The sequence below is a fragment of the Kogia breviceps genome, chromosome 14, assembly GCF_026419965.1.
Source record: "Kogia breviceps isolate mKogBre1 chromosome 14, mKogBre1 haplotype 1, whole genome shotgun sequence".
Lineage (NCBI taxonomy): Eukaryota > Metazoa > Chordata > Mammalia > Artiodactyla > Physeteridae > Kogia > Kogia breviceps.
Genome location: NC_081323.1, coordinates 90,561,113 through 90,582,836, shown reverse-complemented (window position 1 = coordinate 90,582,836; position 21,724 = coordinate 90,561,113). Strand labels below are relative to the sequence as shown.

Genomic DNA, 21,724 nt, shown 5'->3' with positions numbered 1-21,724 from the left:
CCTCTGTGTGCACCAGGGAGCAGGGTCCCCCCTGGAATGTCTGTTGGCTGACTCAGTGAGCATGTGGCTGGAAGTCCACTTGCCTTCGGCTCAAGGCCGGCCGCCCTGGACCCTGCATTAGCCACACAGAGAAGTGCTGAAGGCGCAGCTCTTCTGCGGTGACGCTCCCCACCAGCACCCCTGACCACGCCTGAGACGTGGCAGCCGAGCACGTGCACAGCCGTCTCAGGTCCCCCAGACGGGCCTCTAGGAACATCCTGTGGTCATCCCCACTGCCGAGGACGAAGCTGAGGCTGGCGTGGCACCCTGTCCAAGGCCAGTGGCCGGCAAGGCTGGGGCCGCCAGCCTGGTCAGCGGTTCCCAGCCCCCAGGAGCCCGCGCCTGCCTGCGGGGCCCAGCAGGGGGCAGCAGCGCCTCAGGACGCCGGGCCCGGAACGGGGGCGTCTCTGCCGCAGCCCGATTGCTGCTCCCACTGGTCACCCCCCGAGGCGGCTCTGCTGACGTGTCCCGGGCCAGCCCAGCAGCACAGACGGGGACGCTGGCCCGAGTGCCTGGCTCCCAGGCCCGCCGGCGAGGCGCCAGGATGCCTGATTTGGGTCTGTTATGTGGCAGCAGCATTTTCGGGTGGGTGCTGGCCAGGTCCCTGACTTTGCCCCAGCAGATGGGCGGCTATTCGGCCGCAGCCTGAAGGTGGCGGCCCCCGACCTGCCCGCGTCCAAACTCGCCCGAGCCGTCCTCTCTCCGCGGCCCCCCAACCCCGTGACGTGGGATGTGGGCAGCCCAGGCTCCGCCGTGGGGATGCCCGCCCACCGTGTCCTGGGCTCCAAGCTGTGGGCCCCTCGCCCCCTACCCTGAGGCGGGCCCAGGCCCCGGGAGATTCCCGAACCCACTCCCGGGCCGTCGCGGTGCAGCACCCGGCACACAGCCGGGGTACCGGCTGGCTAGAAGGAGCCGTTTTCTCCCACAGGACTGGCTGGTGCTGGGGCAGAAGCCAGAGCGTTCAGCCAGCATTGACTGAGCGCCTACTGTGTGCTGGGCCCAGTACTCGCTGCCTGGGAGCTGGAGGGGCCCGGCCGCTCAGCCGCCTCTTCTCAAGCACTGCGCGGGCGGCCCAGGACGAGCCGAGAGACCGCGGATGCCAGAGCCGGCGACGAGATGCCCACCGGGGCGGACCAGTGACCAAGCCGCAGACTGACCGCCCCCCAGTGGACAGGCAGCGGGCAGCTTCTCAAGTTGGACACGCGCTTCCCACGCGACCCAGCGAAACGTGAAAACACCAACATGGTGAACACACGCTCACGTGTCCACAGCAGCTTCACGCGTCAGCGTCACCGACTGGACACGACCCATGCCCCTCAGCTGGGGACCAACCAGTCCCTCACACAGCGGACGCCGTGCTGAGACGGCTGCGCGCCAGGCTCGCGGGGCAGCCGGGCGAGGCTCAGACGCGTGGCGCCGCGGGGAGCCGTCCGTGACCTTCCAGCGAAGGCGCACACGCGGGCACAGAGCAGACCCGGGTGGGTGGGGCGGGGGGCCCGGGCAGCTCGTGGAGCTGTGCATCAGGTGTGCAAATCACACGCTAACGTCGTAAAAAACTGGAGCGGGGACCACATGGCCGTGCTCCAGGGAGACACAGGGCTTGCCGGGGGCCGGGCCAGGCGTCCTGTGCCCAGGCCCCGGGGTGGCCCTCCCTGGCTAGGAGGTGGGGCCCCACGCCGGGTGGCTTCTCCTGGGGGTGCCCCGTGGAGGGTGTCCCCGGGGCACAGGTGGCACTAGGGATATGATATCCCCTCCAGCCGCCTCCCCAAAAGGGCCAGGACCTGGTTTCCGGGTTCTGCTCCCCAAAAGGCCGGCACGGGAGCTCTTGGAGGCCCTGTCCTCCACCACCCAGGTTCCCAGCTGCTCCGGCTGAAACGCCAGAGGGGCCGGTGGGGAAAGGTTGAAGGCCGAGGGTCAGTGGGCGCAGGCTGGGCTGAGGGCCGTGCTGCTAGGACTCAAAGCCCCTTGTCCGCTGTTCCAGGAACATCACAGATTCTGGGAACAGCACACGCGGCGGGTGCTTCTGGGTGTGAACATGGGTGTGAACCTGAGATCCGCCTGTGACTGAGTGCACCTAAGAGCACACGCGCGTGAACATGTGTGATTTGCGGCTACGCGCACCGTGGGAGTGTGCGTGAGCCCGCGTGAACACCCAGGGGTTGTGTCAGGGCGGCACCAGGAGGGGAACAGAAGTGCCTGCCTCGCGTGTGTGTTTCCAGCCCCGCCAGGGATGCCTCGGGCCCCGTATGCCCCGCGCCCGAGGTCCCTCCACGGTCCCACTGCGACCCTGCGTCCCCACCACACAGACGGGGACGGGCGCGGGAGCCCCTGGCCCACCGCCCCCAGGGCTCCACGCTCTCTGAAGGGGGCTGAACCGCGAGGCAGGGCCGGCCGAGCCGCGCAGGAAGCGCTGAGTGTGTCGGCGACGGGGGCCGCCGGCCCTCCGGACAACAGGGGCCCTTGTCGCCTGTGAAAGGCGGCCATTGAGGCTCTGGCTGCAGGCGGGGACGGTCCGGGGACGGAGCCAGGAGCAGCTGTTACCCGGGGTCACCCCGGCGCGTGGCCTGCGGGGCGGCGGAGGTGCGGCCCGGCCCCGGCGCGCCCAAGCCTCGGTCCTGTTATCCCAGGGCGAGCACCTCCCACGCCCGTGGCCTTGGCCGAGGTCAGCTGGGAGCGCCAGCCACACCCGTGACCTCGGCCAGGCTGGCACCTGCCACCACACCCACCACCGCAGCGGAACCGGCAAAGCCAGGTTGGCGCCCCAGCAGCGCCGGGGCCGCCGCCGTCCTACCTGGAGGCCGCGGCCCCGCTCTGGGGGGCGCTCAGTCCCCACCCGGGTCACGTCTGTCCACGGCGCTTTTGCTGTGGTGACGTTTCCCCCACAGCCGCTTAGCGGGAACTTGGGTCCCCTCCCTTCCCTCACAGTTGGGTCTCACAGCTGGGTTCCTTGTTATCACGGGGACCCGTAGGGACATCCTTTGCCGCGGCTCAGATCCTGTGATGCCGCTACCGAGCTGTTGCTCAAACCGTCCCGCTCGGCCCCGGCAGTGACACTTCCTCCGCGGGTGCCCTAAGCGCACGGGGGGGGACTGGGCTCACCTGAGGCCCTGGCAGGCATCGTGCTGGGAGGGACCCTCGCCCACGACCGAGGGTCCCCAGCAGCCCCCGAGCCCACCGCAGGCAGGTGGGAGCCCCGGCCCGGCCTCCCTTGGCCACGTCACACCTCGGAGCAGCCCTGCCCCGGCGCCGTGGTCCCCCTCCCTGGCACGTCCCCGTTCTCGGGGGCCGTGGGTGTGTCGGCCCCTGTGCCGTGGGAAAGGCGCTCCTCGGGAACGGGGGTGGGTGCTGGGCCCCGCCAGGGACGTGGCCGGGGCGGGTGGGCGAGAGGAGGCAGGGGAGGGGGGTGGGGGCGGCGGGGGCCTGGTCGCCCTACATCCCGACAGAGTGCCGGGCGGGGCCCTGGTCCAGGGGTCCCGGCCAGCCAGGCAGCAGCGGCTGTGAGGAACGCCGCCCTCTCCCAGGAGGAGGCCTGGGAGGGGGTGGTGGGCTCTGGGGAGACAGGTGGGCGAGGGGGAGCTCCCCCGGGAGTGAGATTCAGAGGCTGTTCAGGACCCACGCACAGAGCCTGGGCTCAGGCACCTCTGGGAACCCATGGGGAATCCCAGCAGCTGGTGCCCGGGGCGCTCCCCACGTCTCCTTGAGGGGCCCTGCCCCACGGGTGGCTTGGTGAGCACTTCCGTGGAGTCAGGGGACCAAGCTGACGGTCCCCAGGGCCCCGCACACCCAGGACTCTGTGCCTGTAAATCTCAGGGCTCTGCTGGGCGGGGGCAGGTGGGGAGCCACAGGCGTGAATTTTCAGGGCTCGAGGGAGAGGGGGCGTGAGCGTTCTGGGCGGGGTGGGTGGGCTTAGAGAAATGGGAATCAGAGCCCCATTAAGGGTCTCTGCCTCGAGGCCGTGAGCAGCCGCCGCCTCATGTGGGGAGCAGAGACAAGGCCCGAGGCTGGGGCCCCCCACGCCGGAGATGACGTGTGGGTCAGGGGGAGGCTGCAGAGCTGCAGGGGCCGGGCGATCAGAGATGGGGGCACACGTGCACAAGACCCTTTCAGTGGATGAGCTGCTGCCCAGTGGGAAGCCAGGGCCCCCGGGGTGGGGGCCGGCACCGCCTGCTCCAGCCAAGCTCTCACCGTCACCCCCTGCGGGGCCAGCACCCCAGCAGCGTCCCTGGGCCCAGCTGAGCTCGCCCCCCCTTGCGCCCCATGAGGGCTGGCCCTCTGCGGCCCCCAACACAACCTATCCAGGTGAGACAAGGGCCTGCCTCCGCAAGTGGGCCCCAGCCTTTGCTCTTCGTTGCCCCGAGGGTCTGACGGAGAAGCCGCAGCCTTCCAAGGCCGCCCGCTCCGCCCCGCCACGTGTGCACCTGTAACAGGCTCTCCCCGTCCCCGTCCCCTTGCCCGGCGCCCCAAGCACTCCCGAGGTGTCGTTTCACGAGAGCAATGGCAGCGACCGCGACAGAAGGCCTGTCATCGTGCCGCCCTGTGCGCGGCCCCGCTTTCTCGGGGGGGCTCCAGAGGCGGACCGGTGCGCACACATCTCCCGGCCGTTGTGACCAGGTCACACGCCCACCCCTGACCCGTCGGGACCAAAGCTAAGACTTTTCCTGACGCTTGGGTGGAAGTCACACTTGCCCTTTGCTCATGGAACCCAAAGGCGTGTCCAACCCAGGTGAAGAGTCTGGACCTGCCGCAGTAAAGCCAGCACCGGCAGGGGCGGTGCCACCCCAAGAAGCAGAACCAGAGGGGGAAACACGAGCCCAGTCCTGACAGCGCTGACTGAGCCCCTGGTTCAAACTGCCCGAAGCCAGAGCAACTGTGTGAGCCCCTCCCTCCCGGTTTTCCCTGCACCCAACTGGGTTGCATTACTGTCGCTCACAACCAGAGGTCCTGACGCAGGAACAGGCACAAAGTCCCACACCTGCCTCTGAATTGAGGCCGCCCGCCACGCGCTGTAAGTCGCTGAGATGTTTATGCCTGGGAGACAGAGGCTGTGGGGTGAGCCTTCCTGGGGTCCCAGAGCAGGGAGGCTGGGGTTCAGGCAGGACGGGGCACAAGCGCCCCAGGGCTGAACAGGCACGGGCGCCCACGTCCTCTCTCCCTCGCACGTCGGGGGCATCAGGAGAGGAGGAAGTGGCTCTCTGGGGTGGACCGTGATTGAATCAAGGCCACGTCCCAGCCCTGGGCCACATGAGGGGCTCGGGAGGAGAGGGGACCCGGAGCTGCCTGCTGTGCAGGAACAGGGGCTGCACGCAGAGCCCCTTCCGGCCAACGGGGGATAAAGGGGCCGATCCCGCAACAGACGCCTGAGCCGCCCGCATGTGATCACCCCTAACCCGTGTGCTGACAGAGCCCCCGGGGCCTGGCCCACCCTCCCTGGGCCCACCTGGCCCAGGACCATCCGCACCCCTCCTGCCAGGACCCGCCCACCCTGCGGGCCCTCCCAGGGCAGAGGTGCTGCCGCCACCGGCCTGGAGGGCCCCGGGCAGCCCCCCACCCCTCGGTCGGGGTTCAGGGCTAGGCTGTGAGCAGCTGTGGGGACCCCTGGCGCCAGGTGAGTCGGCGGGCGTCAGGGGCCGACGGATGGACACGGATTCAGACCACTTAAGCGGTCGCCCAGGTTCCCAAGGACCCTGCTGCAGCTCCGGGGGGCCCGAGCGACAGAGCGGAAGGACAGACGGACAGGTGCCGGCATCCTCACCTGCAGAGTAGGGTTCCTGCCGCTCGGGGTGGGTGAACTCCTGCCGTTCGTACTTGGCCCGGATCCACTGTTCCCGCAGGAGTCTGCGGAGAGAGGGGACGGGCTGGGGCACAGGCCGGCCTGAGCACAGGCCCGCGGGAGCTGCCGCGCGGAGCGGCGGCCCCGGACTCGGTCCCACCGCCTCACACGTGGCGGGGCTGAAGGGCCACCAGCTTTGGGTTTTAACACTGTTTGCTAACCAGACCGTTCCACCACTTCATAGTCCCCTTTCTAAAAACTGAGACGTAATTCACGTACCGTAAACTCCACCCGCTTAAGGGTTCCATTCAGCAATCCCTGGTATGATGCTCACAGGCTGTGCGGCCACCACCAGCGTCTAGTTCCAGAACAGCCCATCGTGCTGAACGGAGACCCCATCCCGCTTAGCGGCGCCCCCGCCTCCCGGCCCCAACCGCGCATCCGCTCCGTCGGGGCGTCTCCTGGGCCTGCAACGCGTGACGTGCTCAGAGCGCCTGGGGCTCCTCCACGTGGCAGCTCAGTCACCCCACCCTCCTCCTCCTCCGTCTGGCGGGTCCAGAGAAGGAAAAGGCCTGGCCAGCACCTGCCCCCCGGGGCCTCATGAAAAGGGACCGGACGTCCCTTCGTCCTGCGTGCAGACGACACAGGCCGCAGAGGGGTGAGCACGTGAGGACACGGGACGCCGGCCCCGGGAGCGCCGCCCCACGCAGCCCCGCGACGGGGAGACACAATTTCTCCCGCTCACGCCGCCAGCCTGGGGCCCGCCAAGGAAGGGGCACCCCCCGGCCCACGGCTGCCTTGAGGGGGGCTGGCTCCCAGCTGCCCCAGCCACACAGCAAGCAGGAGGCCCAGCTTCCAGCAGAGGCCAAAGTGAGGGGCCAGCCTGAGCGCCACCACAATGCCGGGGTTGGAACTCAGGGCGCCGGTGGCACCGGAAGGGCATCGGGGCTCCGGCCGCGCTCCGAGTCACACGGCCGGGCCCTCTGATTCTCCCGTTGTCCCAGCTGGCAGGCTGGCTCCGAGCTCCAGGCAGCAGGGGCTGTGTCCGGAACGCACCTTGGGCCAGACCCCGGCCACCTGACTCACCACCTCATCGCACCCTCGTGATGCCCCAGAGGTGGGGGCAGGCGGCATCCTTCCAGCTTCACGGCTGAGGAAACAGAGGCCACTGGGTCTTCGACTGCCAGGAGGCTGTGCTATGTGTGCATAGCTGAGGAGGTGTACTTTCCAGTGTACACGGGCATTCACACCCCCTCCGCCGCCGCTCGGCTCTCCACGGTGTACACGGGCATTCACACCCCCTCCGCCGCCGCTCGGCTCTCCACGGTGTACACGGGCATTCACACCCCCTCCAACGCCACTCGGCTCTCCACGGTGTACACGGGCATTCACACCCCCTCCGCCGCCGCTCGGCTCTCCACGGTGTACACGGGCATTCACACCCCCTCCAACGCCGCTCGGCTCTCCACGGCGTACACGGGCATTCACACCCCCTCCAACGCCGCTCGGCTCTCCACGGTGTACATGGGCATTCACACCCGCTCCGCCACCGCTCGGCTCTCCACGGTGTACACGGGCATTCACACCCCCTCCAACGCTGCTCGGCTCTCCACGGTGTACCACGGTGTACATGGGCATTCACACCCCCTCCGCCGCTGCTCGGCTCTCCACGCTGTACACGGGCATTCACACCCGCTCCACCGCCGCTCGGCTCTCCATGGTGTACACGGGCATTCACACCCCCTCCAACGCCACTCGGCTCTCCACGCTGTACACGGGCATTCACACCCGCTCCGCTGCTGCTCGGCTCTCCACGGTGTACACGGGCATTCACACCCCCTCCGCCGCCGCTCGGCTCTCCACGGTGTACACGGGCATTCACACCCCCTCCAACGCCGCTCGGCTCTCCACGGTGTACACGGGCATTCACACCCGCTCCACCGCCGCTCGGCTCTCCACGGTGTACACGGGCATTCACACCCCCTCCGCCGCCGCTCGGCTCTCCACGGTGTACACGGGCATTCACACCCCCTCCGCCGCCGCTCGGCTCTCCACGGTGTACACGGGCATTCACACCCCCTCCAACGCCGCTCGGCTCTCCACGGTGTACACGGGCATTCACACCCCCTCCGCCGCCGCTCGGCTCTCCACAGTGTACACGGGCATTCACACCCCCTCCAACGCCGCTCGGCTCTCCACGGTGTACACGGGCAAACCTGAGCACCTGAGTCTGGGCAATGGGGTGGGCTCGGGTCCCGTGAACCTTCACTCAGTGGAGTTTCCGGAAGGTGGGGCCCATTAGGGTTCAGAGCACCCTCTCAGTGGGGACGCCTGGTCACCCGAGAGGCCCTGACCACACAGCCCTGCAAGGGGGCTTTGCAGGGACCAGGCTGCAGAGGGGCTGGCCAGCCCTGGGCAGGAGACAAGTCTGTGGCCAGTGTGTCCCTCGTCACATGCTCAGCGCGGTGGGGATAAAGGGTGTGCATGCAAATGGCCCAGACCACGGAGGAGCCTGTGGCTGGGTGATTAAAATCGGTCTCAGAACCAGCTGCCACCTTGCTGATTCATACCGAGATGAAGCCCGGCAGGGCGGGGCGCGAGCTCCCCGGGAGCCCAGAGCCCAGGATGCGACAGGGCCCGGGGGGCCGGCCTGCCCGTGAAGGGGTGAAGGGGTGGGCGTGGCGTGCCGAGGTGAGGCCAGCCTCGGTCTCCCTGCCTGTGAAGTGTCAGAACTGGACGCGCCTCCCAGCCTCCCCCCTACGGCCGCCAGTAGCCCCCCGTCTCCCACCCCTCGTTCACACAGAACTGGAAACACACAGCCCTGCATGCAGCCCGGGTCCAGGTGCCGCCGGGCGGGGTCCCCGGGGTGTGGGGTTCACCAAGTGAGTCAGGAGGCGACAGCGCTGAGCAAACAGGAGGGAGGTGCCGCCCGGGGGGGCCGGGGCCGGATGCAGGGCGCCCAGGGACCTCGCAGCCACGGATGGGCGCGTCCCCAGCCCGGGAGGAGGTTGGGCTGCGCCCCTACCTTCCTCTCCCAGAAAAGGAAGCTCCGGGAGGGGCCCTCATCACAGGAGGGGCCCTTCACCTGCGAGCCGCAGCTGAGCAGCTGTGACACTGGCCAGCTGCGGAGGGGGCTGTCGGGGGCCTGAGTGACCCTTGAGGGCATCGGGCGGGTTGCCAGGGATGGATGGGTCGGTCTGATATGGGTGGAGAAGGTATGAGGGGTGCTTCAAGGTATGAGGGGTGCTGGGGGGGCCAGCTCGTGAGATGGGGGAGGGTCCCCAGGAGCCCCCCAGGAAGGATCCGGAGACCTTCGATGGCAGGTTCCCTGCTGGTGCTGAGCCTGACACGGGCAGCCAACCCCACGGGGCTGGGGTCCCAGCTTCACCCCAAGCACCTCCCCTGACTTCCAGAACCTTCTGGAAGCCCACAGTGTGCCGCCTGTGCTGGGCGCCAGCAAAAGAGATTCGAGGAGCCCCCCCTCCCTTGAGCCCATGGGGCCCAAGGAGGAAAGGCCTCTGCAACCCCCCGGCTCGGAGCGGCTAGAGGAGGGGGGAGGGGTCCTCAGGAATGAGCGGCGGCCAAACGGAGCCCGGGGCTGGGGTCCTGGGGGCTGAAGCAAGGGCCTCAGGTGGAAGGAACAGCCGGGGGTGTTGGGGTGGGAGGGCATATGGGGAATGGCCATCCAGCCCGGAGGGGGAGCCACTCAGGGACCACAGGGGCGGGAACCCAGGCGGGGTGCAGGTGGGGACCCTGCGGTGCAGGGCGGTCGGTGCGGGGGCCGGGGTCGCACGGGAGCGGGAGGCCCCCCCCCAGGTCCACGCCCGGCGCACCAAGAACCAAGACCAAGCGGAGGACAGCCCGGACGGGGCCCCCAGGACGCAAGGCCGGCGCCCACCTTCCCCCACCCCGGCCCCTCCCGCCCGCCAGCGGGTCGTCCCGAGCCGTCTCCAGAGCGTGTGGGCTGTTTACCGGCGACCCCGACAAAAGCGCTTTGTTACTCACTGGCAGTCTGAGGCCGAGGGCCGGTAGTAGAAGGGGGGCACTTGGGACTCGAATGTGGCTCTGGCGACGTGGTTTCCGCGGGAGGTCATGAACTGCAAGAGAGAGGGTGGGTCAGGGCCCCAGAGGCCAAGGCCACTGACCCCAGGGCCCTGGCGGCTCGCTGCCTGGGCAGGGGACTGCCCTTCCCCGCAGCGGGCTGGGGCCGGGTGCCTCCAGAAAGGGGCCCTCCTCGGGACCAAGGCCCTTGCCCCTGGCCTCACACGAGGCCTGGCTTGTCCACTCTGCCTGAGCGGCGCAGAGGCCCACGCTCCTGTAGGGCAGCCAGGCTGCAGAGACCAGGCACGCGACCGCGAGCTATGAACGAGCTGGGGGGTGGGGGTGACGGGGAGCCTCTGGAGCAGCTGCCACGCGGGGCGTCCCGGGCACAGAAACAGCACGTGCAAAGGCCCTGAGGTGGAGCAAGCTGGGCGTGCTGGAGGAGATGCGGGGCAGGAGATGCCCTGCCCTGGCCTGGCCAGTGTGGGAAGGGGGCCTGACCACAGGGGCCTCAAGGGCAGGGAGGGAGTGTGGGCTCCCGGTGCTCTAACCCTTCTCTCTAAGTCATCGCGTGTGAGGACCGTCAGGCCGTGGATGTGGAGGATCAGTGCGGAAAAAATCACAAACAGTAAGACGCTTCAGCAAAAGGCCGGTACCAACTTAGAGTCCTAAAAGCCATGGCTTTTCTATACAAACCACCAATCCGCTCAGAGGTCTAACAGGAGGAAAGGCCTGCCGCTAAGAGCAGGTGCACAAAACACCTAAGAACGAGCTCCAACGAGGACCCTTCAGTCTCTACAAAGAAACCGTCGTGTGCTCCAAGCGGGCGAAAGCAACTCCAGACGTACCCAGTTCTTGGTTAGGGAGACAGAAAGCATGCTGTCTCCTTATGTTTGTCTATTTTTAGCAATTCTAAAAAAAGAAAATCAGGAATAGAATTTTCAAGAGCTAGCAAAGATTCGAAAGTTCATTTTAAAATTAACAAGCAAAAGCATCCTAGAAAATTCTGAAAATGAAGATGCTTCCTACCAGATATTCAAACCTGTTATGATGCTACTATGAGTCAAACAGTACTGACCAGAAAGCCGAAAAGGTCCAGAAACAGATCCAATAGGATCTAATATCCAATATTAAACAGGTTTAGTAGGACAAGTTGGTGTACAAGAGTGGTAAGATCGACGGGAGAAGTGCCCATCAGTCGATGACCAATAAGGAACTGGAAACGACTGGAGAAAAGGGGGTATGCTTTTCAGCCAAGTAAGCTCCAACTGGATTAAAGACTGAATTTCCAAAGTTAAACAACAGAAATAGGAGAAGGGAATTTCCTGGTGGTCCAGTGGTTAAGGCTCCACGCTTCCACTGCAGGGGGCATGAGTTCGACCCCCTGGTCAGGGAACTAAGATCCCGCATGCCGTGCAGCGTGGCCAAAGGTAGATGAAAATCACTGGATGATTTAAAAAATAATTTTAGGAAAATATGGAAGGAAACCTTCATGACTTTGGGTTAGGAGTGGTTTCTTACAGGTGACACCGAAAGCACAAGTAACAAGAGAAAAAAAAAATCATTGGAACTTCATCAAAATTAAAAACTTTTCTGTTTCTAAAGACACCATCAGGAAAGTGAAAAGATTTATGAACCTTAAAAACACGAGGCTCATGAGAAACGGACACAAAATGCCACACAGCATAGGACTGCCGACTGCCTTCTTTTTTTTTGCGGTACGCGGGCCTCTCACCGCTGTGGCCTCTCCCGTTGCGGAGCACAGGCTCCGGACGCGCAGGCTCAGCGGCCACGGCTCACGGGCCCAGCCGCTCCGCGGCACGTGGGATCTTCCCGGACCGGGGCACGAACCCGCGTCCCCTGCATCGGCAGGCGGACTCCCAACCGCCGCGCCACCAGGGAAGCCCAGGACCGCTTTTGCATGAAACATCCAGAACAGGCAAATCCAGAGACAGAAAGCCACCTGGGGTTCTTAGGGGGAGGGGAGTGGCCACTAAGGGGGATGGAGGGTCTCCCCTGAGGTGAGGGAAATGTTCTGGAACTAGACGGAGGTGCTGGTTGAACAGGACTGTGAATGTGCTTTATTTATTTTTTTACTGCAGTGTAGTTGACATACCGTATTGGTTTCAGGTGTACGGCACCGTGGTTCGACATTTATACACGTTACGAGATGACACAGTCATTACAACATTGTTGACCGTATCCCCTGTGCTGTGCGTCACATCCCGTGACTTATTTATCACAGGACTGACGTTCATGCCTCGGAATATCCTACACCTACTTCTTCTGTCCCCCCGCCCCCTTCCCTCTGGCAACAGCTGTTTTTTCTCTGTACCTATGAGTCTGTTTCTGTTTTTTAATATTTGTTAATTTTGTTTTCCAGATGCCACATGCAAGGGAGATCATACACTACTTCTCCTTCTGTGTCTGACAGATTTCACTTAGCATACTACTACCCTCTAGGTCCATCCACATTGTCGCAGATCGTAAAATATCACTCTTTTTTATGGTTGAGTAATATTCCATTGTATATATACACCACATCTTCCTTATCCATTCACCTGCAGGTTGCTTCCATATCTCGGTTATTGTAAATCACGCTGCAGTGAACACGGAGGTGTGTATATCTTTTTGATTAAAAATATTCTAGTAAACACCCAGGAGTGGGACTGCAGGATCATATGGTAGTTCTATTTTGAATTTTTGGAGGAACCTCCATACTGTTCTCCGTAGTGGCTGCACCAACTTACTTTCCCACCACCAGTGTAGGAGGGTTCCTTTTTCTTTACATACTCGCCAGCACTTATTACTATTATTATTTTTAATGAACTTACTTTACTTATTTACTTATTTATCTATCTATCTTTGGCTGCGTTGGGTCTTCAGTGCTGCGCGTGGGCTCCCTCCAGCTGCGGCGAGCAGGGCTACCCTTCGTTGCGGTGCGTGGGCTTCTCACTGCGGTGGCCTCTACTGCCGCGGAGCACGGGCTCTGAGAGTACAAGCTCAGCAGCTGTGGCTCGAGGGCTCTAGAGCGCAGGCTCGGTAGTCGTGGCGCACGGGCTTAGCTGCTCCGCGGCATGTGGGATCTTCCCGGGCCAGGGCTCGAACCCGTGTCCCCTGCGTTGGCAGGCGGATTCCTAACCACTGCGCCACCAGGGAAGTCCAGCATTTATCCAGCACTTATCACTTGCAGGCTTTTCAATGATGGCCATTCTGACTGGCCTGAGGTGGTACCTCATTGTGGTTTCCATTTGCATTTCTCTAATAGTTAGCAGCAGTGAGCAGCTTTTCATGTGCCTATTGGCCGTGGGTATGTCTTCTTTGGAGAAATGTCTGTTCAGGTCCTCTGCCCATTTTTATTTGGACAGTTTCTTTTTTGGATACTGAGTTGTATGAGTTCTCTGTATATTTTGTGTAATAACCCTTACTGCATAAATTGTTTGCAAATATCTTCTCCCATTCGGTAGGTGGCCTTTTCATTTTGTTGACAGTTTCCTTTGCTGTGCAAAAGCCTTTTAGCTTTGCTGCAGCCCCGTTTGTTTATTTTTGCTCTTGCTTCCCTTGCCTGAGGAGACAGACCCAAAGCAATGTTGCTAAGACCGATGTCAAAGAGCATATACTGCCTGTGTTGTCTTCTGGAAGTTTTATGGTTTCAGGTCTTATGTTTAGGTCTTTAATCGATGGTTTCAGGTCTTACACTTGGGTCTTTATCCATTTTGAGTTTATTTTTCGTATATGGTGTAACAAAGCGGTCCAGTTTCATTCTTTTGCATGTGGCTGTCCAGTTTCCCCAACACCACTTACAGAAGAGACTCTCCCCCATTGTATGCTCCTGCCTCTGGATTATGCACTTCATTCTTTAAACGTTTATTTTATTGAGGGCTTCCCTCGTGGCGCGGTGGTTATGAATCCGCCTGCCAACGCAGGAGACACGGGTTCGAGCCCTGGTCCGGGAAGGTCCCGCATGCCCTGGAGCAACTAAGCCCGTGAGCCACAACTACTGAGCCCGCGAGCCACAACTACTGAAGCCCGCGCGCCTAGAGCCCATGCTCCGCAACAAGAGAAACCACTGTGATGAGAAGCCCGCGCGCCACAGTGAAGAGCAGCCCCCGCTCGCCGCAGCTAGAGAAGCCCGCGCACAGCAACGGAGGCCCGACGCAGCCATAAATAAATAAATAAGTGAATACATTTCCTTTTTTTTTTTTTTTTCAAAAAGAAGACACACAAATGGCCAAGAAGCACATGCAACGATGCTCAACGTTACTCATCGTTAGGGGAATGGGGACCAAAACCACAGGGCCCCACCGTGCACCCAGCAGGTCGGCTGAAGTCAGACCGGTGGCACTGAGCGCGGGAGAAGACGCCGAGAAACTGGAATCCGCGTGGGTCGCTGGTGGGAATGGGCGGCTGTGCTGGGAAAAGCCTGGCAGATCCTCAAACGTTAAACACAGAGCCACCCTCAGGCCGGGAAGCACCACTCCCTCCTGAGAGGACTGAAAGCACAGAAAGATTCTGAGCAGCACCGTCCGGAAGCGCTGGAAAAATGCGACAACCCAGGTGTCCGTCAGCTGGTGAACGGATAAGCAAGACGTGGACCATCCACGCGACGGAAATGACCTCGGCCATAAAAAGAAATGAAGTGCTGACACCTCGATGACACAGATGAATCTCGAAAACATGGCGCTCAGTGAAAGAGGACGCAGGAGCCACACGTGCTGTGATTCCACTGACTCGAAGCAGCCGGATCAGGCAAGTCCCTCACGACAGAAAGCAGGAGCTGGCGGGGTGGGGTGGGGGGGGCGCTGGGGGCGGCGGCTACCGGGCGTGGGGTTATCTGGGGATACGAAAACGTTCTGAGATCAGATCGTGGCAATGGAGGCACGGCCCTGCGAATGCGTGGAAACCGCTGAGTTGTACACTGTAAAAGGGTGAGGGGTGTGGTGTGTGAACGACAGACGTCGAGCTGTTCTGAGTGAAAATAATCGCAGGGGAGGGCAGGCCTATCGAAGTGTGCTGTAAACCCTAAAACCACACAAGGCAAGGTTGGCAGATGTGATCACTTCAAAGTAAAAACGTTTCCACTGCAAAACCCACCACGAGCAGAGTCAAAAGACACCCTCGAGAAAAACGTCTTCACCGACCGTCCCTGAGGGCTGCAGCCCTCCTTCGAAAAAACCCCCAGAAAAGGGAAGCGGCTCGCAGCGGCGGCCCCGGGCCTGGAAGTTCACGGATGACTCTGAAATGTCCCCTAAGCCGCCGCGCCTCACTCAAGACGAGAAAAGACCCTACTGGGAACAAGGGTTCACCTCTCTGTCGGCAAAGACGGGCCGGCAGGGACGCCGGCAAACGCTCTCACACGCGCGGGCACAGGCGTGGCTAAGAGCGGAGACTGGCAAAATCCTTAAAACTAGTCACGGAGCCTCTGAACTTCCCCCTCGAGGACTGTGAGCCCGTCGCCGACCCCGGCAGGAGGTGCTGCTTCCGTGGGGCCGTCCGCTGGCCCGGTGGGCACGGTGGGAAGACCCCCCGCGCCCTTCCTCGCGCGCACGGAGGAGCCCGCCGGGTAAACTGGGCCTCTGCAGGCCGGGGTGAGCTGGGCAGCCGCGGCCTGAGGTCCACGGCCGTCCCCGGGGCACCCGCGCTCCCCGGAGCCTGCGCGCGCGGACACGGGCAAACACCCCCGGGTCCGCCACCCGTGACCGCGGTCCGTCCACACAGTGGGTGTCACTGGCCCTTTACAAAGGGGAGGAAGCGCTCGCGTGGTGGCTTAGGCCTGGGGGCGGGGTGCGAGCTGAGGGCTCGGGGTTCTTTCTGAAGTGATGAAAATGTTCTAAAATTGACTGTGGTGACGATTGCTCAACTCAGTGACTGTGCCATAAACCGTCGAACTGGACTTGAGAGCGTGAGTCGTGTGCCTGGTGAATTACACTTCATAAGCTTCTTTAAAGAAGACGCTGTAGAAAAATACAAAGCTTGGGGGGAAAAGCATGCAAAGAAACGAAAGGAAAAGGCACGGACGGGGCCCCGCGCGCCTGGCCCACAGCCAGGGCCGAGCTCCCCGCATCACGACCGCCCCCCCGGGAGCGGGCCTGCCTCATGCGGGCTCGGGACCCCCAGCCAGCCGGCAGCTCGGGGACTCGAGGGCAGAGTGAGGGGATGCCCGGAGCCCGGAGGCCCGGCAGGCCCCCCGCCACACCGCGCCGCCCCACCTGGGGGCGGGGGTCCAGTGCCCTGCAGGCCAAGCCCTTCCAGCCCCCCGAGGTCACCTCTGTTTTAATGATGGAGCAGAGGCGCAGACGACAGGAAGGGGATGGAGGCCCCTCTCGGCTCCCAGCGCCCCCGCCCCACACCTGCACCACCGGCCCCAGCCCGGCCTCGCTTCGGACCTTCTCACGAGCGTCCGCAGGTGGAAACCAGAGCTTTCCTGGCGGCACCCGTGTCCAGGACCCTGTCCCTCTCTCCTCACACCCTGCGGGGCGTCAAGGCAGCCTCCGCCTCCGCTGTCTGGCCACTGGGGTGGGGGTGCCTCCAGCCACATGTGTGAGTGTTCCACGTGCACAGGGTGGCTTCATCACCTGCAGACTGACTTGGCAGGGAGGCCTGGGACTCTGCATTTCTGACAAGCTCTGGGGAGGCTGCTGCCGCCGAGGCTACGTGGACAGCAGCAAACTGTTACTCCCGGAAGCTGGGGGGGGGGTGCCCAGGGAGCGCCCAGCCTTGGATCCCCCAGGCCTGAAGCAGCCACCAGCCAGGGAACTCCTTCTCTCACTGGGTAGGCATGGCCACCAGGCCCCCTGAACCCTTGACCCTGGAGCCAAGTTTGAGGCGTTAGGGGGCCTGCCCCTTGGCCGTCCATCTCCCCACAGCCTCCTCAGGGGTCAGGGGTCAGGCCCCGCCTGGGCAGCCTCTGTCTGGGACTCGCTACCCCAGGCTGTGCCCTGTTCTCACCCTCAGTCAGGCTGCGGGGCCCTGCCTGCCACCCTGGCCCAAGTCACCACCCCCTGCCCACCGGCAACCTGCATGTCCCCCTCTCTAAGGCCTTCTCCAGGGGCCAGGTGGATGGACGGATGGAAGGATGGAAGGACGGATGGACGGGTGGACGGGTGGGTGGGTGGACGGGCGGTTCAGTAAAGGGCTTGACTTTTGTTACCTTCTGCGACTCTCCATAAGGTTATAGCAATAAAACCCTGACAACGAGAGGGCCTGTCCCATCGCACAGCTGCGCCACATGCTGTGTTCCCTGAGCACCAGAGTGTCCCAGGTGTGGGAACTGGGAGCAAAGCCGCAGGAACTGCCCGTGGAGAGGAATCAACAGTCTCCTGCACTCGCGCGCGCGCTCTGCAGCTGCCGCAGGAGGGAGGCAGGGAGAGTCAGTCCCGGGACTGGGTGCACAGGGCGGGGGCAGCGGCACAGGAGGACCGAGGCCCAGCTGCTGGCCCCGTGGCCTCCCGACACTTGTGGACGGTCTCCCCGCAGCCTGGGATCCCTGACAGCCCGGGCCCCCTTGGGGCACCAGAGACGGAGCGACCTCCGAGGTGTCGTGACCCAGAGGGTGGGGCCGAGGTCACCCAGGGGCAGCGGGACAGGCCCGTGTCCCCACCAGGCACCCCTGCCTGGCCTTACCTCCACTTGGGCATCCTCCCAGGTGTCCAGGCGGACGGACTTCACCTTGCTGACCTGAGGGATGTTCCGGTGAATTCCAGAGCAGCTCAGACAGATGAACACCCCTAGGGTGTATGAGGCCCAGTCAGGATCTGGAAGACAAGGGCAAACGTTCAGGGGGCGCTGACCCCGAGGGGCCCCCAGAGGGGACAGAACACTGGACCAGGGCCCACAGGGCTGGAAGGGCCCCTCCCTTTCTGGCCTTGATCTCGTCTGTGCAATGGGAGGCCAGCCAGGAGACCAGGTTCACAGGCTCCGGGGACCCAGAGTGGGGGTCCCTGCCCCCCGCACAGAGAAGCAGCCCCACCCCATCATCCTGGCTGCTCCCGGGGGCCGAGGGGACCCCGAGTGAACCACAGCAACGCGGGAGACGCTGGGGCGACGTGCTGTGAGAACCCACGATCAGCACCTGTCCGGCAGGCGTGACCTGTCACGTCCTGCAGACGAGGCAACAGAAAAAGCAGAATGTGGCCAGGGCAGGGCTGTGGAGGCCCAATCGTGTCCACACTTCGAGAGGTTTGAAATTTCTCACACTGAACAGCGGCACCGTGGGCAGTGCAGAACGTGACGCTTATTCAGTTGCGCGGAGGGTAAGCGGGTGCTGGCGCCCGGCTCCCCAGTTCACCCGCCATCTGTGCGTTCACGTGGTAACTGCGCGAGGGGCTGGACCGTGGAAAGGGGTCCCACAAAGGAGGCTTTCTCTGCAGAGGACGGGTCGTCCAGTAAAGGCTGCCCGTCTCTCCGGGAAGCTTCTGGATCGGACTGGTCTAAATCAAGATGCCCCGTGGCTCCCAGTCGAGGGCCACCAGCTTGAGCAGGCTTCCCTGGGAGCCCTTGGGGGGCCGGTCTGCACCCAGCCCCTAAAGTAGCAAACGCCCCCCACGCCCGCATGAGAGCCCAGCACTGAGCCCACCCTGTGGTCACTGCCACCCGCGGGGCCCGGGAGCCCACAGACCCGGGGCTCGCTGGGGTCAGCACGTGGGTGCCCCCGCCCCAGGTCAGGAGGACACTCTCTTCTGTGATAAGACAAGGCTGGGGGACTTCCCTGGCGGTCCAGTGGTAAAGAATCCGCCTTACGATGCAGGGGACGCGGGTTCGATCCCCGGTCAGGGAACTAAGATCGCACGTGCCGCACGGCAACTAAGCCCGCGTGCCGCAACTACAGAGCCCACGCACCCTGGAGCCTGTGCGCCACAACTAGAGAAGAGAAAACCTGTGTGCCGCAACTAGAGAGAAGCCGGCACACCACAACGAAGAGCCTGCGTGCCTCAACTAAGACCGGACTCCGCCAAAAATAAATTAAAAAAAAAAAAAAGACAGACAAGGCTGGGAGGTGGCTGTACCCACGGGGGGGCCAGCCCAGGCCCTGCACGTCCCTTCAGGGACCCCCAAGAACCCACCCTGGTGCCAGAGGGTCAGAGCCCTCCTCAGGGACCAAATGCCAGCCTCGGGCCCACGCAGCGCACGTGCGCGTGTGTGGTGGTGGGGGGGTCCGTAGGGGTGGCCGGCGCCTCTGGTCCCTGGGTCAAGACCCCTGCAGCCGGGGGCCCTGCGCCCCAGCCACACCTCCGTGCCTGTCTGGGGGATGAAGGGTCAGCTCGCAGACTCGGGCCCAGGCGGCTGGCGGGGTGGGCAGGCGAGCTCGGGGGAAGGAAAAGCCCCGTCTGGCACCCGCAGCCCAGCTCGCCGCCATCCAGTCCCGAGGCGGCGCGGGGTGTGACCGCTCTAGGGTCTCGCGGAAGAAACTGGAAGCCGGGGAAGTGGGTCTCCGGCCCGCGACACACAGTCTAGGCGGCACGTGGAACAGAGAAGCTTCGGGAGCAAAAGGGCCGTGTCATCCCGGCCTCTCGGCAGACTCTCCACGGGGGACTGCGGGCACGGGCAAGCCCGGCCTCCTGACGAGGGGTGCTGGCCGCTCACGGGGTCGGGGGCTCGGCCGCAGCTGGGCAGTGGGGGAGGAGCTGCCCCGCCCGGGGACGCAGAGGCAGGCGCTCCGAGGAGGCCTCCGGGGGCCCCTGCCCCGCCTCCCCGCCGCGCGGGGCTGGCTGACAGCGGTGGCTCCCAACCGGGCCCAGCGCGGGTCGGGGCAGCCCAGAGACCTGGGGGCCTCAGGCCTCACCCCAGCTCAGAAGGGCTGCGAGCGGAGGGGCCCCTCCGTCCTCCCGACTCCCAGCCTCGCGCCCTGCAGCCCCCCGGCCCCGCCTGCCCGCCGGGCACACAGACGCTCGTCACGGCGACTCTCTGGGGGGAGCCTTGGGGACCTCTCCTCCGCCCCGGCACCCCCGCCCCGGCTCACACGTCCCCCCCCGGGCCTCCCCGACCACGGCGTCGGCCCGTCCTGGCACTTGGGTCCCTGTTCACCACGGGCTGCCTCAGCCCCCGGAACGCACGTGGGTGGGGGGCCTGCGAGCTCCCTCCTGCCGCCCCAGGGTGACCGCCGGGGGGGCGCCAGGAAGAGGCCACCACCCCACTGCCATGAAGTGGCCCGGGCAGGCACTCCGGTGGCAAGGGCTGGGCAGCGGCCACAAGCCGGGCCCCCGAGGTACTGGGGTGCGCGGGTGTGTGAGGACCCTGGTGGGTGGGTAGGGAGGAGGCCGCATGCGCCAGCTCTGAGCCTCTGGGGAGGGGGCGCAAGGAACCACTGGGGGCCAGGGAGCCCCAGAAGACCTCCAGCCCAAGGGCTCTTGGACGGAAGACCCCTCCCACTCGTGACCAGTTTTCACTAGTTCGTGGGGCGGCGGAAAACGTGCGTCTGCAGGAACCGACCTGCTACATCAGCCCTTTATCCTCAGGACGTGCTTCCCCACGTGGGTCACTTTCAAGGAACCGCTTGGCTGCTGCAGAGAGGACCCGGGAGTGTGCCTACCCGGGGTCCCCCCAGCCCCGCCTGCCCCGCGGCCCACCAAGTGCAGCCACGTCCCCCCAGCCCCCGCCGGGTCCAGCAGCGGTGCCCTCTCTGCGGAAGTGAGGAAATCCGGACAGAAAGCTAGCAGGTCCGAGAGCAGGTGAAGGTGGGGGACAGGCGCCCGGGGCCCGAGCGGGGTGGCCGCTGCATGTCCCGTGGTGCAGGAACCCACTTGCGACGGGGACGGGGACAGGACCTCTAGAAAACTGCACCGGGGTGGGGGCGGGGGGCTGTGGCACCCCTGCCCGAGCTCCCGGCACCCGGCCGCTCCCCGGGACCCCGGAGGAGTCCCGGCTGAGCCCCGCGGCCCTGTCACACGGCCTGCCAAACGCCGGGTCCCCCGCTCCGCCATTCCGGGCTGTGCGGCCCGAGGCCGCTGACAGCACCGTTCTGGGCACAAGGGTTCCCTGCCCGGCGGCCACCACAGCCCGGCCGGACCAGCCGCACCGCTCGTCCTGGGGGCTCCAGGGGCTGCTCCAGCTGGGCCCACCCTGGCCTGGTCCCCAGCACCTGCCGGCTCACCAGCGTCTCCCCTCCGCGGGGTCACGGCGCCGACACTTCCGGGCCTCGCCTGCAGCTCGGCGGCGTGGCCGCGGGACCCGAGACTGGCCAGTGAAGCGTCAGCAGGGGGACCCACGTGCCCCCAGGCTCGGCCGACACCCCCACCCCCGCCGTGCTCCGGGCCCATCCTGGGCTGACCCGGGACTCGGGGGCCGGGCGGGGTTAAGAGCCGGGCCCCTGGGTCACTGGCCGGAGGACAGAGGCCCGGATTGGGGGGGACGGACACCGCCGAGGGGACGGCCCTGAGGACAAGTCGGGTCCCAGAGACGCGGGGCTGTCTGTTCAGCAGGGAGTCTGCCTGCCCGTCCCCTGTGGCGTCCTGGGGCCCTAAGTCCCAGCGCCCGGGATCCGCATCAACAGACGTGCGCGGGCGGGGTGAGGGGGCGCTGGGCAGGCACCGCGGCTTCCGGGGAAGAGGCGCTGCAGGGGGCTGGGGAGGGAGACTGCAGGCGGTCCAGGGGGCAGTCCCGACCTTCACCCACCGCGCTCCGCCCTCCCCACGGACGGCAGCCCCGGGGCCCGTGGCAGGCGGCCCCGCTCCGGGTTCGCCTTCCTCCTCTGTGTGGTGGGACGCTGGCAGCTCCCCGCTAGGGTGATGGGTGAAGCGAGCCCCCGGGAGGGCCCTGGTGCAGGGGAGACCCCCTGTGCACAGCTCGGTGATGCTGCTGGGTTCTGCTCCGAGCGTGGACCTTGGCCCCGGCCCCCCTGCAGCCTTGGTCTACTGAAGTGGAAATTCTGAGACTGGC

At 64.7% G+C, this 21,724-nt stretch overlaps 1 protein-coding gene across 2 annotated transcripts in view; it reads right to left on the bottom strand.

Moving 5' to 3' along the window:
• ADAP1 (ArfGAP with dual PH domains 1) overlaps positions 1 to 21,724 on the bottom strand; it is a 60,714-nt gene that overhangs the window by 15,284 nt on the left and 23,706 nt on the right. For both annotated transcript variants that reach the window (XM_067012856.1, XM_059038531.2), the window contains exons 2-4: positions 17,474 to 17,604; positions 9,815 to 9,906; positions 5,792 to 5,874 (exon numbers count right to left, since the gene is read on the bottom strand). In XM_067012856.1, the coding sequence (XP_066868957.1) occupies positions 5,792 to 5,874; positions 9,815 to 9,906; positions 17,474 to 17,604 (306 nt within the window). The remainder of the gene's footprint in view (positions 1 to 5,791; positions 5,875 to 9,814; positions 9,907 to 17,473; positions 17,605 to 21,724) is intronic.